This window comes from Sciurus carolinensis, chromosome 8 (assembly GCF_902686445.1).
Source record: "Sciurus carolinensis chromosome 8, mSciCar1.2, whole genome shotgun sequence".
NCBI lineage: Eukaryota > Metazoa > Chordata > Mammalia > Rodentia > Sciuridae > Sciurus > Sciurus carolinensis.
The window spans coordinates 107994837-108012863 of record NC_062220.1 but is presented as its reverse complement, the minus strand read 5'-3'; the positions used below and the strand labels follow the sequence as shown (position 1 = coordinate 108012863).

Sequence of the window (18027 nt, the reverse complement as noted above, 5' to 3'; positions counted from 1 at the left end):
AGATTTCTTGTAGAGATAGCATGGACATTCCTTTGTAGTGGATGGTGGGTTCCGTTAGGTTGTTTGTCTGAACATGGTGAAGGTCTGCTACAGCCATTCTGCAGTTGATATTGTCCAGGAAGTGGGGGATGCCTATCATGTGCTTTGCCTGGCCTGTGTTTGTGGAGTAGATTTACACAGCATGTCTCCTCTACCAAGCTGTGCAGCAGAACTGCTGCATATCTTTATAACTCTTACCTGATCCATCGACAGGGTCACTTATAGAAACTCATCTGTGAGTCCTCCTTTTCCCAGGCTCCTTTTCCCATGTGGTTCTGGGATGTATCACTTTAGGCACAAGGGAAGACTAAAGTTCAAAGCAGCCATTTTTCATAACCAATGTGGAGCCACTGAATCCAGAATGAGGAAACTGACTTGATAGATGCATATTCATGGAGCATCTGCTCCATGTCAAATGCTGAACTAGATCCGCGAATACCAAGATGAATACTCCCAGCAGGTTCCATTTTTTCTTTATTATTCTTATCACTCATGGAATCACTAATTCACCTTCCCATGCATGAATGAATGGATGATGAATGATTTACATGCTCTGAATGTAACTTACTACTGGGCATTAAGTGAAATCTCAGCTTTGCTTTCTTATGCAACTACAGAAAGCAAAACTAATGGTGCTTCATTAATAATTCAGCATTTCCAATGTGCATCCTGGACATGGCACTCTCAGAGGACTCCCCTGGAATCTGTTACCTTGAGATGTGCCACAGGAAACTCCAAACCCTGTCAGCCCTGGGGCTGTTTTATGTCTGCCTCAAAAGACTATTTTGACACAAGAAATCTACCTTGAAGATGAAAATGATTATTGTATGTTAACATATTTGTCCAATGTTTTCTTTTTCTTTTTCTCTCTCTTTTCTCCAGGGCTTATCACTGACTACAGGGTAAGTGGGTGATTTGTCTCACCAAACTAGGTCCAATATAATCCAAAATGTGACTGGAGTACAGGGGTCTTCCGTGGCTGGGACTGCTGCTGTCCCTCACCCTCCTGAGCAGGATTCCACTGAGAAGTACCTTCTAATTGGATCCTAACTGACCAATCAGGTGGGCTCTGTCAGGCCCGTGGGCAGCTCTGCTGAGCACACTATTCAGGGTTCCCAGATTAGGAAGAAATGGCTCTGAATGCACCCTGAGGCATGGGGAAGGAACTTCTGCACACTTATTTCTCTGGAAGGAAGTTTCTTTCTCCTGAGGCAGGACAGCCCCTCCTTTTTGTGTTGCCCTGTGTTCCTGGGATGGCATCCTGAGGAGAGGGAGAATGCAGAGAGACCAGCAAAGGTGCTCAGACAGAGGGACAGCTATCTCAAAGCCTCGCCTTAAATTGCTTTGCTTCTCTCTTCTTTTAATTTGCCACAAGTGTTTCATGAAGTACAATTTGAAAATACCAGGTTGTCCTAGACTTACTCTGGAAAGGAATTTGAAATGATAAGTAGTGCTGGGAGACTTATCACAAGAACAGGAGCTGGGGACTCTCAGGGGGAAGAGATGGGGTCACAGCATTGACTGCCTCCCCCCTCCTGACTTGTACTCAGTTTTTTTGTGTGTGTCACCTCAAGAAGACACCTGTGCCCCGTTCTTTTGTGGTAGGCACAGGATGTGATCAAGGCAAAGGCTGTGCTGTCCTGACAGGTTATGTGGCTGAGCTCTCAGGGCCTGCATGTTGCCAGCTGATAAGCTAGCAGGGGCTGCTCCTCAAAGGCATAGCTTGTCCTTCCCCTCTCCTGTGGCACCTTCCCCTTTCCTGTGGCAGCTGCAAGCTGGAAGTGTAAGGGACCAGGAAGCCTTCCCAAGCCATCATGTATCCTCCGAGGACAGAGTTTTGGTGAAGTTTGCCTGGAACTACCCTGCTGTATGTCAGGGAGAAAGGTCAGGGTGTGTGCAAATATGGGCATGACAGAGAGAGGTGGACAGGAATGATATCACTATTTCATTCAGAGATTAGAAACCCAAACTGAAGACCATCTCAGCCTCCAGGCAAAGGAGAGGACTCCCAGGACAGAATGTTGCCCACTGGGCTAGTCAGGGAAGTGAGGGATGACAGAAATGAACAGGCTGTAGCAGGTCTGTGGACTCACTACTGAAAGAGTGCATGAGGACAGAGACTTAGGCCCGAGAGGTGGCCGTTCAGTACACAAGGTTAGGCAAAGGCATTTTGCATTATTTCTGGTTCTGAACTTCAGACCGAAAGAGGTAAAGACAGCATCATTTGTCCAAAATTTACATGATTGTGAGCAAAGTGGGCATCATTATGCCCATTTCACAGATGAGAAGACAAAGATTCAGAAAAGTTAAAGAAATTTCAGAACCCAGTTAAAAGGATGAACTTAGGACCTGGGTCACTAGCTCATTCCACTGAGCTGTTCCCAAGCTGTTTGGACGAGGAAACTGCACCTTCCAGTATATGTTGGTAGCTTATACAGAATGGGTCAGTGTACAGATTTTTAAATTTTTGATTCTAGAGGAAGAATGTTCCAAGAAATATAGATCAGTAAAGTCTAGAGGCTCAAATAGTAGCACTGGAGGTATAGCTCAGTGGTAGAGTACTTGCCCAGTGTGCACAAGGCCCTGGGTTCCATCCCTAGCACCCCCTAAAAGTAAATGCAAATTGACTTCCACACACAAAGTCATTTCGGATGACCTATGTGAAAAGGTAGGAGGGTTTTCTTGCTGTCTGCTTGAGTATGTAAGTCAACCATATTCCCTAAGATAGGATGGGCTGCTCTGAGTCAGACCACGTGCTGGGCTTGGGACTGGAAATAAAATAGCAAAGTAGACAGAGTCCCTGTTCCTTTAGAACCTACATTCTAGCAGGAGGTGAGGCTGGGTACACAAGAAATCATAGCCCTCATGCTGTGTTACATTCTGGTCTAATGTGGGTGAGAAGGAGTGGTGGGCATCTAATCTAGGCCTGCATCAGTTTCCAAAGAGGCACCAGCAGGCGTTTGGGAGTCACATTTGAATGAGCAAACAACAAAACTGTGTACATTTTCACTCATGTCATAAAAATTACGTTTGCCTGGTTGTTCCTCCAAATGTTGGACTTAAATCACATTTCGATTGTCAGGAAGTTGACTTGGCAAGGAATGGTTTTGGAACACCACCTCCATGCTGAACAATGGCAGAGAGCCATTGCTTTACTGGCTGTTAGTTGGTTGTGTGGTAAGAGGTTTCTCTTTTAGATTTTCCAAAAAGGTAAGTTAGCCTAATTCTTCCTGAACCTCCCAACAACTTGCAAACAAATTACTAAATCACAAACAGCTGTGCGTATGCAGGTGTGATTCCAGCTCTGCCACATTCTAGGTTGGTGCCATTAGACATGGCACCCTCCATGCCTGCTTTTCATTCCATAAAGGGAAGATATGAACCCCTCTTTCACAGCACTGTTAAGAAAGATAAAATGTGATGAAGTGTGAGTACACTTATCACAGTGTCCAGCATAAAATTATGGGGAAACCACGTTAATTGCCTCTGAGCCTAGCTATTGGGTCCATGTTTCTCTTTGCAACTTGAGAAGCTCCCACAGATGCAAGTGCTGCTTCTCCTGTGGTTTGGACGTAGCTGCTCTTTATTCTTTCTACACACGCTAGAGTCATTCCCCCTTAACCACGGTTTCACTTTCTGTGGTTTCAGTTACTCATGATAAAGAGCAATCTGAAACTGCTAAGTAGAAAATTCCAGAAATAACAATTCATAAGTTTCAAATAACTTTCATTACAGTATATCCTTACAATTGTTCTATTTTATTCTTAGTCATTGTGTTTATCTCTCTTTGAGCCTAATTTATAAATTAAACTATCACAGATGTGCATGTATAGGAAAAAACAGTATATGTAGGGCTGTGGTTTCACACCTCCACTAGGGGTCTTGGAACATATCCCCAGTGGATGGAGGGTGACTGTATTTAAAACCCACCTGTGCCCTTCCACTCAGGAGCAGTGCTGGGCTTAGGCTGAGCTCCTCTGGAGCCCCAGGTGGCAGGCAACCCCAGTGACTCTGGGTGTCCTTCTGCACTTTATCACAACACATTGTACCCAGCAGGGAACCCTCTCTCTTTCCTCAGGGAAGAGGATCAGGGAGCAGAGAGGAAGCAAAAGATTTACCCTCAGCATCTTCTTGCTAAGCTCGAATAGACTATTACTATTTAAAAGAAAGCCATGACATGCTACCACACTGTCCTCACAAATGGCCCATCCCTCTCTTCCCTGTCCTTTTCCAACTCGCTTTGTTGCATTTCCAACCATTGGAGAGTCACACAGGATGCAAAGTGTAGTCAGCCAACAAAGTCTGGAAATTCCAGAGAAAGCAGAAGGAACACTTCTTTAAGGACCAACACATGCACATGTGTCGTGTCTTTTGGTAGAGGGGTCTTGGGGGTCACTACCCTGCAGTCATTGAGACAAGAAGGGAACCAGTATTGATCTAGAAAACAGTGCCAGGACATCATGGGAAGCATTTGGTAGACAAAAACGGTTTTAGCTCACTCCATCACTGTAGACAGAGACACCAGTATAAGATTTTGCTTGCTCCCACTGGGGGTAAGCGTCCTAGGAACAGGGTCACATCTTTCCTGTTTGCTCACTGTGGAACACCTTTCCCAGAACAGGTGTGAACTCAGTGAACATTTGTCAAGTAAAAACAATAATCATCGGTGCCTCCCAAGTCCACAAACCTTGTTTGCTGCCATCTCCCTCAGAGGAGCTTTGCAAAGACAGTCTCGCTTTGTGGTCACGCTCATACCCCCAGGATGGGAAATGGGAAGCCAGAGTGGGGTGGCCACAGGAACTAGCTGCCTCTAAGAGAAATAAGCCAACCAGAGGGTTGAAAAGGAAGCCAGTTCTTTCTACATTCCTCACTGATGCCTCATATGATATTTTATTTCAGCACTGGCAGATCCCTCTGGGTCGAAGATTCCGCTCTTTGAAAATGTGGTTTGTCTTTAGAATGTATGGAGTCAAAGGACTGCAGGCTTATATCCGCAAGGTACCGTCTTCATTCTTTATCTCAGTAATACTACAGAGGACTTAGGGAACTTAGAAATGAATTCGGATGTCTTAGTAAGTAAATACAGGCATACATCACTTAGCAATGGGGATAGGTTGTAAGAATTGCATCCTTAGGTGGTTTTGTCATTGTGCCAACATCATAGAATGTACTTACACAAACTAGGATGACTATGAACTTGTTGGAAGATACAGTCCATTGGGACCACCATGGTACTTATGGCCCACTGTTGCCTAAAATGTTACTACACAGATCGTGGCCGTATATGGTAAAGGAAGCACACTGTACTTTGGGTTGTCAAATGCACAATCATAGATCTCCTAAGACACTTCTATTAGGGTTACACTTTATCAGCTTCAGTAAGATGGTTGTTTCAGTCAACCTTTTTTGCCGGTGGCTAAAAGACCCAACCAGAACATCTGTAGAGGAGGAAAAATTTATTTAAAGGCTCACAGTTTCAGAGGGATCAGTCCATAGACAAGTCACATCCCCAAGACCCCACCCCCTCCAGCTACACCCCACCTTCCTTCAGTTACCACTCAATTAATCCCATTGGATTGATTGAATTAATGAATGTCGTTAATTCACTGATTGGGTTAAGGCTGTCATAACCCAATCATTTCTTCTCCAAACCTTGCACTGTCTCACACATCAGCTTTTGGGGGACACCTCACATCTAAACCGTAACAATGGTCAAAGTAAAAACATAATGTAGGTTGTACTTTTGCCACAGTGAGGTTCACTGAGTAAAATAGCAGGAGTGAGAACATAATGTGTTTTTCTTCAGAAAATTGCCAAAATAGGAGAATTTTAGAGTTGATGTGGAATAGATATCATTTAGTCCAATCATTCTCAAACACACTCCTGACCTGCAGTGCCAGCAAGAGGCAGATCCAAGCAACCTGTTTTAACAAGCATTCCAGTCACTATAATGTGCACATTGAAATTTGAGAACCACTGATCTACATCAAATCCCACCACTTTACCTTTTTTGTTCTGCACTTGGGGGAACCGAGGCTTGAATATGAACCTTGCCCAAGGTCCGCCCAGTTTGCCAGATGCAGAAGGTCTGCTGACTTCAAGCTGGGTCCTTCCTTCTTCTGATACTTTCTAAGCCAGGGCCTCATCCTGAAGGTCCCCAGGCTTCACCGGAACAGGCATGCCTGTGATTTCCAACCCCAATGATCATGACAGTGCTTAACTGTAAGTCCTGGTGCTGCAGCATCACCAGCTATGTCGCTAAGGGCAGGGGCTGGATATGTCAGGGTCCTCCCTGTGACGAGGATGCAGAAATGCATTTATTTTCAAGCATTTGCTAGATGCCTATCACAAGCCACAAACCAGTACCTGTTTGCCTCAAATTCATTCTAAGAAAATTTATGGAGTTATCAAGCACAATAAAGTCTATCTGGGGCAAAAAAAAAAATAGAAAAGGAACATGTGTGTGAATTTATGAATAACCTATCTCCTGTCCTTAATTGAGAAAAGTGTCAGGAGAATGAATTTAAATTATTTGGAGAAAGGCTTGAAAAATGAGTGGTTTATCCCTCCACAATGATTTCATCTGTAAGCTCAAGGACAACGAGCTGTGATTATGCTGCCTCATGTTAGCAACACATCACACCTCTTTTCCAAATGATACCCAGTCCTGCCTTAGCAGGAATGTGGGAATGGGCTGGAGGAAGCCTGCTCCCTAGGCAGGAGTCTGCTCTGGGGATACCTGAGTCCAAAGTCTTTCTCGCCCTCTGGTGGTCATACTAGGGATTGCTTATTTCCCAACAAGCTTTGGTCCAGAACTTGCGCAGAGCTCCTCTGGAGCATCTGCCACGTGACCGTATGCGTACTGGATGCTCAGGGTTCTGAAAAGGCGAGAACTACTAGCTGGGAAGAGTTTGTTCTCCATGGATCACTGATAATTCGAATCAACTTTTGAATTCTTAACATTTAGAAGTTAAATAAGGTTGATGTATTCAATGAGAGGAAGGCAGCTCTTGAATGTGATGGGGTGTGTGTGTGTGTGTGTGGGTTCCACCTCTCAGAGGCAAACGCCGTGAAACAAGAGCCACACCAACCACAGAACTGAAAGTCCCATATTAGGCAACTGCATTTGAATCCCAGCTCAGAAGGCCTGGCCATAGGACCTCAGGCATGTGGTTAACCCTCTGTGAGCCTGTTTCCTGAACTGGAGACCTGGTGTAATCCAGTATCCATCGTTATGTTGTTGTTGTCATGAGGATGATGTGGTGCATAAATGTTAACTTTGTATCTTCTACAGTGTTCCAGTACCTCTTTGCAATGTTCGCTCTAAAATTATAAAAGATGAATTTTTTCAGGGGCAAGGGTATAGAAATAGTCCCATGAACAGAAGAAAATGATGGTATTTTTCTGAGACCATTAAGCCTTTCTTCGGAGTAACGAGTAAGTTTCTTCTCTGACTAGGTGGGAACAGCTGGTGAGGGGACAGCACAAACACTTGAAGAAAATCGCAGAGAGGATGTAAATGAATTGTAGATGTGTCGCTGAATCGGGTTTTCTAGATGCTTAAGTTTTGAATTCAGTGATGATGAGAAACTCAAGCAGCTTTTCCCCTTTCTCTCTCAAGCACATCCACCTGGCTCATAAGTTTGAGTCTTTGGTGCGCCAGGACTCCCGCTTTGAGATCTGTGCAGAAGTCACTCTGGGGCTGGTCTGCTTCCGACTAAAGGTTTGTTTATGCCTATTGCAGTCCTCTTCATTTTCTTTGAATGTGACAGAAGGGAAAATCCCATTCTGACCTCCACACTCAGATGCTTTCATCAGTTTTCCAGGAACACTGAACAAAAACTGTGATCTTCAGTCCACAGGCCTGAGGAAAGCTGGCTTCCTGTGAGGCCCTGCATAGACTGTCCTGCATGGACCATTGCTGTTCAACTTTCTTTGAGACATCCTTGGAGACTTTTTGTTCCTTACTCCTAGAATTCTCCCTGTTTTTTTCCATCCCAAAGACTCCATCCCACATCTCTATCACCGGAATTCTCTGTAGGGCCTATCTGTGGCTTTATTAAACCGGGCTCTTCTGTGGACCTGTAGCGTGGGCACCATCTGGCAGCTGGTTAGAATAGTAAATTTCCCCAACCCAGCACTCTGACTCTGCACCTCAACAAGATCCCATGCAGGAGGGTGAGGTATTTCAGGCTGTGTGTTCCACAGTCTGTGTTATGCATTCACTAGGTGAAGGAATTTGGCCCAGGGAGTCAAGACGCAAGTCATCTTTGTTCAATGACGCAAGTCATTCATGATATTTCTCAAAAGTACCTATGGTGTACTGCACACCCCCGCCACTAATCTCTGGGATGTAAATGAAGCCAGATGAGAACTAATAACTAATGCTCTGACATCTACAGAGATTGCTTTTAATAGGATGAGAGGATTTTGTTGTTGTTCCAGTGCTGGGAATCCAACCCAGAGCCTCACAAATACTAGACAAGTATTCTGTCACTGAGCTACAACCCCAGCCCCCTTCCCCTTTGGGTCTTGCTGTGTTTCCCAGCTGGCCTGGAATTTGAAATCCTCCCCAAGTAACTGGGAGGAACATGCTACTATGTTTTACTGGCTGATAATTTCTGAATCAGTTTGAGTTCTTTCCATAAGGCCTCCTGTTTCCAATCAAAGACAGTAATCAGGAACAGGAGCAGGCTGGGTTGTGTCACTGTCATTCATGGTGCTGTTATTCAAAATGTGGCACTGCCCCTCCATGTACTGTCTCTTTGCCCTCACCAGACTCTTGGAGCTTTGCAGTGAGGATGAGATTCAGGTAGGGAAACGTCTGGAAGCAGCAGGACTAGAGGGACCTTATGACAAGAAAGAAGCCTTGGGTGGTGGTGTCCAGAACATGGTTATGTGGATGACATGATGTGGCAGTTCCATCAAAGTTAGGGACTGGCATTATATTCAGACTTGTCTGCCCCCAAGTGGTTGCATTGCTTTTATTGCCAGGATTCTTGTAGGAAATTTTTATTTTAATTTTTAATGATTTATTGAGATGTAATTCACTTTGTCCATTTAAGTTGTCCACTTGTGTGATTTTTAGTGTATTCCCAGGGCTGTCCAGTCATCACTAATTTTAGAGCATTTTCACCCTGCAAAACAAAACTCTCACCCATGAGCACTCATCCCCAATTCTCCAACTTACAGTCACTAATCTGATTTGTCTCTAGACATTTATCTATTCCAGACTTTTATATAAATGGACTTTTTAATATACGTTGACTTTTGTGACTGGCTTCTTTCAGCTAGTATAATTTTGTTAAATTTAAGATTTTCTAGTGGCATAATTTATGAATTATGCCAAGCCTATCAGTGCCTTACTCTCTGTCCTTTCTTCTCACATGAACTATAGTGTGTGTGGCCCGTACATGCAGGAAACCCAGGGCAGTTTTCAGCTAACAAGCATATTCTTTTGTGAAACTTTGTTGCTTCCATCCTATGAATCTGGTTTCTTCTTGAGGAAGCACATTAGTCAAACGTTATGGTTTATTTTTCTGCCTCTGTAACTACTGCATCCTCATTATTTTCTCCTCATCCTGCTCCTCTCTGGTGAGTTTCAAGTCCTCCACATCATTCACTATCTCAGCTTACATTATCACTCTTTATTTAAGCAGAAGCATGTGCTGTTGTGATTGTGTAACTGATTCTCTTTCCCTCCATCCTTACCCTGGTCAGTCTCTTCCTCTGTCTCATTCAGCCTATTTTTGTCTTTGTTTCATCTCCAAGCATCTTTCCTGTTTGCCTTCTTGCCTTTGCTTTCACATATCTAGTCCAATTCATTTGGAAATTGCAGGCATTTTTTTTTCCCTAAATAATTTGCCTTCACTTTCTGCACTATATAAATATCAGACTTATGCTTAGTCTTTTTGATAAAATTCCATTCCCTTGGTACCAAATTCTTTCTTTCCTTCCTCCCTCCTTTCTTTCTTGAATAGGACCATTTGTCCACCTGGTATACAAGGCAACAGTGCCTCTATTGCTCGTGGCCCCCTTACTGTGCACTTGGGCACTGAAGGCAGTCACATTCTAGCCCACAGCCAGAGTCATGGTGGATTCGTCCAAGGCCAAGACCATTTTCCAGTACCCAGCGGTTGTTTAGCTGGTGTGGACTGCCAAGTGGACTGGGTACTTCCCTTCTCCCTCATTCTCTTCCTTTTCCTCTGGCTTTGAAGACAGGGCCAGCAGAAACAGCCCAAGTCTAAAAGGGTCATATGTCAAAGATGCAGTGCCCTACATCCAGTGCTTTCTATTTCCCACTTAGAGAAGGGAGAGCCACTATGTGAAAACTAGACAGGCAGAGGAAAGCGCAAAGAAGAGCCATAAGACTGGCTGGCTGGATGCACCATGGGTTAGCAGGGGAAGCACTGACTTCCCATGTACTGTTTGATACAGACCTCTGAGCCCTTATCAGTCAGCAGGAGCTGTGTACCCTGGCCCAGGCTCCAGGCTCCAGGTTGGTTGACTGTTCTTCCCAAGGGCCTGTGTGGGGGCCACCAGTGATCCGTTGATCCTGTGGTTCATGGACATCCTTCCCAGATTTGAACAACAGTTTGGCTATTGTGCTGCATTTTCTCTGTTGTTGACTTTCTCCGTGTTTCAGTGAGAATTTAGATTCCCACTCAGAATCCTCCATCGTGTTGTTTAAACTCATTCATTTGTAGATGACATAGGGATCATTTTTCCTTAAACAAACTTGGACCATAGGAGGGTCATCTTTTGACAGTACATTAGAACATGGAGAAATGTTTTTGTGAGGAGAGGAGATGGTCTTTTAGCCTGTGTTACTATCATTTTGTTGAATTTTTAAACACTGTAAATGACAGGTGGATGAGAAGGTCACTTTTTTTACCCAGTATCATCGTCTCTCCAGACTTTGTGTTACACGATGGGTTGAATTTTTGAAACCTCAGAGAAGCGAACACAGTTTTTCCCTTTGAATCCCTCCCTCCAGGGTTCCAACCAACTGAACGAAGCTCTTCTGCAAAGAATAAATAGTGCCAAAAAAATACACTTGGTTCCTTGTCACCTCCGAGACAAGATCGTGCTGCGTTTTGCTGTCTGTGCTCGCACGGTGGAATCTGCCCACGTGCAGTTCGCCTGGGAGCACATCAAAGAGCTGGCTGGAGACGTGCTGAGAGTAGAGAAGGAGTGAAAGTGGAGCCGGTTGCAGGTGAGCAGCCTGTGCCAGGAACGTCCTGTCCCCCTGGAGTCAGGGTCAGAGTTGGGAATCCCCGCTCAGTCTCCGCTCTGCCACTCAGTGCTGCTGTGACCGAATTTCCTCCCGCTCGGTCCAGAGAAGTGGAAAGAATGCTATCTGTAATGATTCTCTACAGATTATTTCAGTTATTTATTTTAGATGAGAACATTGGTTTCTATCATTCTTTCCCCTCAGATTGCCCCAGTTTATTCAGGTAACTTGCTATCATAATGAGCTTATATATTAAACTGGCAAGCTTTAGATAAATGAAAACAATAAAACAGGAATTTCATGTGAGCAATAATTTACTGTCAGGGAGGACCAAAGTCTTGATGGTTTAGAGAAAGAGCCTATTTAGACTACTGGGCTTCTTGGTAATGCTCAGGGATTTAGCTACATCAGTCAAACCCTGCAAAGAGCACACAGGTTACTCATAAGGACAATGTTTTAAGCAAATGCAGCACTGGCAACAGGAAGACTATTTAAAATTATATGTGTGGGAGTTAAAACAATCTTAAAAGACTGCATTAGATTGTTTTAAGAATATCATTCAGAAAAGGAAGGTACTGGAGAATGAAATTGACCAAATTATGTTATGTGCATGTACAAATATGGCATAATGAATTCCACTATTATATATGCTTTCAGTGTACTAATTAAAAAAAAATAAAAACCTCCCAGGAGACAAGAACACACTCAACAGCAACACCCATCCCCCCACCACCAAGAATGTCATTCAATTGGGATTTTCTACTCTTTTCTGTGTCTGTCATTTTTCTTTTTGTCCTATTTGGGAGAAGGGGAGTAGACCCCCTTAATTTCTGCTTGTCTTTGTCTCTCTTCCTCTTCATTTCTCCATTGACCCCTAGGAGATGCAGAACTCAGGTGTATAGTGTAATTTATATAACTGATTGCATGCAACTTTATTTTTCTTTCACCTAATTTTAATTGAGAAATGCTGAAATATACTGCTTTAAAAAATCCAAGAGTTTAAAATTGTATCATATTACATGAGCTAGCAGCCTAGGGATGAACAATTTCAGTAAGGTGAGGCCAAAGAAACCACCTTCTCTGTGGAAATATGCTCAGTAACACAAGATCCTTTTCCTGGTACAGTAGGGCCTTCCTCCACTCCTACATTAAGAGACCTCCCTCCCCAGAACAACTTGATCATATGTCCAACATCTCTGGAAGGTATCAGGGAGAAACTCATATTTTGAAAATATTCTATTGCTCTAAGCATATGTTAGTGTACACAAAACAAGCAACCCATCAAGCAAACACTACCAATTATCATTTCTGCAGTCTTATATTTGCATATATCTAACAAGTATCTATCATGTCAGGATCTTATTCCCATAGGCCCAAAATGATATACAGGGAAACTACAGCTCTAGAAAACAACATACGGGAAGACTGTGGCTTATAGGCATATTTCTGATAGAAACCTTAATTCCTGTGGGGTCATTACATTTGCTGTAGATTCAAAGGGTAAAAATAAGCAATTTTCTTAAATATATATATAGTACACCATAGTAAATCATAATGCGTGTAAATTGTTTTTGACCAGATTAACTGCAATAATGAAAATCTTTACACCTTGGATTTACATGTAATAACTTGAGGTTATCATATCATTATCAGGTGATCATAGTTCCGAGAGAGAGTAGGGGCTATTTCTATTTTACAGAGGGTAGAAAATGAGAGATTCTAGTTGATGTTGATAAAATTTGTCGTTAGAGAGAAGTCAGTTTGATAATAAAAGTTCCTTTCTTTCAATTAAAACTATTTTATGTTTACAATTGCCCCCCTTTCACTGGAGAAATAGTATGTAAATTTTTATTCTTTATTTTCTCAATGCAGTCATGTGCTCATGGTATTTTTTTTTTCCTGTAGACATCAAAAGTTGGAAGAACGTATGTGTGAAAACTGGAATAAGAAGAAAATAAATATCATCCTCTTGATACTGAGTCTGTATGTGGCCTCCCATGTCTGCTCCAAAGTTAACCAGACACTCGTCATTATATCTTTTTGGTGTCTCATCAGTGAAGAAATATTTGCTATGTGAAAAGTTTATCTCAGTGATTACAGTTTTCAATTGTTATTTGGCTGTGGTTTTTCTTGATTAAAAATCAAAAGTTTTCATGCTCATGAAGATATCAGTGGTGGCAGAAGGGGCTTAATGAAATATTTTCCAGGGCAGTCTATGATCATAACTGCAGATTATACCTGTGGCCCTAAATTGTCCCCTGTCATGTGTTTAAATGCTTAATAAACAGTTGATGTGAAATGCTAATTGTGGTGGGTAATCATCTTGTTCTGCATTGTATCAATTAAATCTTGTGATATAAACTTATCCTTTCAACTGACCAAAGACATGGCATTCTTGGCTATAAATGCAAACATTTGTTCAATATGTTTATTGAGAGCCTTGTATGCATTAAAAAAACTGTTCTGGATGCATACAAAATGCACATCTTACTTGGAGATGACTCAACTTCTAGGAAATAAATTCAGAACACTAGACAACCTGGATTCAGATTATGAGCTCAAGCTCTGTTGTCATGTTCTTTGACTTTCTGGGCCTTGGTTTTCTTGTCTGATGAATCCATTTATTCTATGGAACCATTTTGCTTTTAGAAACGTGTTGTTATTCTAAGTTTAGTTATTATCCTCTGAAAGACTTTGGAAATAGCAAACGCACTCTCAGAAAGGGTCCTTGGATTTTAATGGTATATTTGAATTTCAAAGACCTCTGATAAATATGTAAATTTAATTGAATGATATGATCTGTTATTTGTAAATCTGGAAACATAGCAGATGCTATGAAGATTCCCCATCTGATTTGGGAAGGACATTTGTCCATCAATGAACCGGACCTGAGTTCTGTCATGGAAAGGGGACATGGGATGGTCCATTAGGCCCCACTAGGGTCATCTGTGGGAAGACCAGTGGGTGTGGAGCCCTCAGATCATTGAGTTGAGGCTGGAGCACCTGAATTTTACGAGATGTTTTTGCACCTGAGTGTGCCCTCGTATTAAAATGTCTGTAGCCTGGCAAGATGGTTATAGCCCGGCACAGTGGCACACACCTGTAATCCCAGTGGATCCAAAGGCTGAGGCAGGAGAATCACAAGTTCAAGGCCAGGCTCAGCAATTTAGCAAGGCTCTAAACAAATTGGTGAGACACTGTTTCGAAATAAAAAATAAAAAGGGCTGGGGATGTGACTCAGTGGTTGGTAAAATTGCTATAAGGCTTCAAGATGAGCCATTAGTTACTGTTAATAGCCCTCAGCTCTTTGCAGCAGCTCCATTCAGCCTGGACCATAAATGTACTTTGGGAAGATGGAAGAGACCTGAGTTCAAGGCAGGAGCCTGGGCAGCAAGTGGCACTAGTGATACTGCACAGATAGAAGAAAGGTTAGCTATCTTCAAATTTTACAACTTACTTTAATTTGAAGCCTTCTCTGTAGCTCTAAAGAGCAAGTGACTTATAAAATTACAGGTCTATTAAACGTGAAGAAAAACCTTAAAGTCAGTCTATCATCAAATGGAATATGTTTTCTTATACGGGAGAGAATTCACCAAGTGGAGATGGGGAAAACCAAGGTTTGGGAAGTGGTAAAGAACATTCTTGCATGAGACAGAAATTGGGACTAGAAAGTAGGCAACCTTCTATATAAGCCCTCTCCTATGTCTGAAGTTCTGATATTCTGTGAAAATAAGAGAATTTGGCTACATTATTAAATAGCAGGATTAAGGAGCTTAAAATGTGGGAAAACCACAAGGTGGGTTATTTTTCAGTCCCAAGCTCTAATGAGGGCAACCTCCATGTTATAAAGGGATGGCCTGTTCATAATGGCCTGCTCATGTGGGCAGTGCTAACTGGGGCCAAGGCTATGGTCTAACTGCTGTTTAGGCACTGACCAAGTTTATTCCCAACAACACTTGCTGGTGACTGGTGAGTTGCAGAGTTGGCCCTTGAACCATGGAGAGTCAACCCCTCAGGCTCTGTGATCTTGCTCCTCTGCCACTCTTCTGGTGTTATAAGAATGTCATGTATTGGGGCTGGGGTTGTGGGTGAGGCACTGGGTTTGATCCTCAGTACCACATATGAATAAATAAATATATAAATAGGATAAAGGTATTTAAACATTTTTTAAAAGGTCATGTATTAGTTTCCTAGAGCTAATGGAACATGTACCACAATCTTGGTGTCTTGGAAAAACAAAAATTTATTCTCTTACGATTCTGGAGACCAGAAACCCCAAACTGAGGTGTCAGCAGGACCATGTTACCTCCAAGCCCAGCTTCTGGTAACCCCAGACATTCATTGGCTAGTTGATGAATTACCCAAATCTGCCTCTGCCTTCCATCTTCCCTCTCTTTCTCTTTCTTGTCTTAATGAGGGCATGGATTATATTGGATGAGAGCCTTCCTAATCCAGTATGACCTCATCTTAACTCGATTAAGACCCTGTAAAGACACTATTTCCAAATAAAGTCAGATACGCAGATATTGAGATTTATGATTTCTACATAACTATGTGGGGGATACAATTTAACCCATAACATATCAAACCAGAAGCATCTAGAAGGACTGACTCAGGTTGGGAGCATGGTTCTAGAGGAAAATAACCGAAGCAGATAGTTCCTTCCTACTCTGCCCTGCCCCATTTCAGGTGTTAAGTAAAAATTATGGGAGACCATTATTTTGGGCTGAGCTCCTTCACTAAGTCCCAACAGACCAAACCAAACCAAAATGGAGTCACTCACACCAGGTACCCTGTAATCAAACTGAAACCTTAAGGAAGTAGGGGGATCCCTCAAATAGACCAGTTCTTCCTGGAAAAAGGATATTTATAGCAACTAATTAGAGAGAACTCAGTTTACCTGAGTCAGCAGGATAAGGAAGTCCCTTTACTTTAACCCTTACTAGAAAAGTAATTTGACATAACCTGATATTAACCCATCAGTTCTTTTTCTATTGTCCAGCTTCCCTATTCCGACCTTACAAAATCCACCTTTCCGCCTTTGCCCAGTGGAAGCGTTCATTCTATTTTTCAGACTGAACGTGCCCCAAATTTATGAACTGCAAAGAAAAGCTAGTTAGACCATCCGTTAAATTTGTGGACATTCTGTCTTCTGACATAGGGGAAGGTACCATCTTCCAACTCATGGGTTCTGTTTAAGATGATGATGCCAGACATAGCCTCTTCATATCCCTTTATGATTTTCTGTGCTGCCAATGAAAATCTTTCCTGTGCAGTCTACTCCAGGTTAGCATGTCTTACTTCTCTATTCCAGGGCTAGTTACTGTCTCTCAATTCTCATTCTGCTTTCTTTCTTACCACGGAATTAGGAAGCTGAAAAGTTTGGATATCTGTGGGAATCCAGCTACATTCAGGGAATCCCAAAGAAAAGGAACTAGATTTAAATTCATTGGTTATTCTCTGCCTTCCTATCTCCTCAATGCATTGGTCTCTCATACCCACCTACAAAACCATCTCACTAAACTTACACAAAGTAAATCTCCTGGCAGAAAAGGATGCATATTATTTGGGGCCATATTATCCCTCTACTCAAAAACAAATGAGCTCACTGGACTATACACTGACATCATCTTGAGGCCATGTTTATAGAATTCATGAATATGGAAATAAACAAGTAGCTCCCAGAATCCCTCACACTGAAGGGACTGGCATTGTGTCTGCTGTAGGTGGAAACCTCTCCCCTGAAGGTTAACTTCTAACCAGGAGAAAAGAGAAGAGTTTATTACACAGTCTGTGTTTTTAGAAGAAAAGTTTAACATTTATATAGCTCAAGCACTAAACTCTTTAATATTAAGTATTAGGATGCTATTACAACACATCACATTTTTAAAAGATGGGAAAGTCTTGATATAGCATAAGGTTTTGAATCACAGTAATGACATTAGTAACAATAAAAAATTTAAAATGATACCACAACTTCTGTTAAATGCCTGCCACGTGCCAGCTACTGCTTTGATAATTTAAGTATTATATCTCTTATTGATTGTGGTCTTTACAATAGCATTCTGAGTCACAGATTATTCCTGTCTGAAAGAAGAGGAGACAGGGAACCTTCTAATGGTCCGCGGGGAGGGAGAGGGCGAGGTGACAGTGAAGGCAAGTGGCGGGCAGGCCCCAGAACTCAGGGTATAAGTGGTGTAAAAACGTCTTGAATAATTCCCAACTTAAACACAGTACCTCCTCTCCCCGGCCCCTCCGTGCCTGTAGAGCAGAAGGCGGGCGGTTTGCTGACCCAGGTGAGTCCTGGTAAGTCACAATCTATATATCTACAGGTTTCCTTCGAAATTTCATTCAGTTCTCATCACTACTTCACTTTATTCCGGAGCACTTTAAAAAATGATGCTTAAGCACAATGAAATGAAGACACTTAAGGTAAATCGCATCCTGGCTGGACAGATCGCAAGTCTCCTTTCGCAGAATATTTACAACTAGTCTCCTTTATCAGAATGTCACCATCCAGTACTGCACACACACACACAAAAAAAAAAAAAAGACAAGAAAAAGAAAGAAAGAATGCACGAATGAATGAAAAAGAAATAAAAGCGCCCTATCTCTCTCCAGAGCCACGGTCTAGACGCTACGCTCCCGCCCCCGCCGCGCGCGTCCCCGCTCTCACGTATGCACGTACGGCGCGGGCCCGAGCACGTCACGCCACGCAGGCGCACGTCGGACCCCGCGCTTTTCAGAGGCTGAGA

General features: G+C 42.6%; 1 protein-coding gene across 4 annotated transcripts in view; it reads left to right on the top strand.

Moving 5' to 3' along the window:
- The window catches only part of Ddc (dopa decarboxylase), a 98222-nt gene extending 84578 nt beyond the window's left edge, over nt 1-13644 (top strand). Inside the window, exons 13-17 of one of the 4 annotated variants that reach the window (XM_047561318.1) lie at nt 922-941; nt 4939-5037; nt 7661-7762; nt 11036-11254; nt 13178-13641. In XM_047561318.1, coding sequence (XP_047417274.1) covers nt 922-941; nt 4939-5037; nt 7661-7762; nt 11036-11236 — 422 coding nt within the window. In that variant the 3' untranslated portion in view covers nt 11237-11254; nt 13178-13641. Of the gene's footprint in view, nt 1-921; nt 942-4938; nt 5038-7660; nt 7763-11035; nt 11255-13177 lie in introns of all 4 variants that reach the window. The other 3 variants (XM_047561317.1, XM_047561319.1, XM_047561320.1) reach the window with 3 other exon arrangements.
- Nucleotides 13645-18027: the final 4383 nt, after the last annotated feature.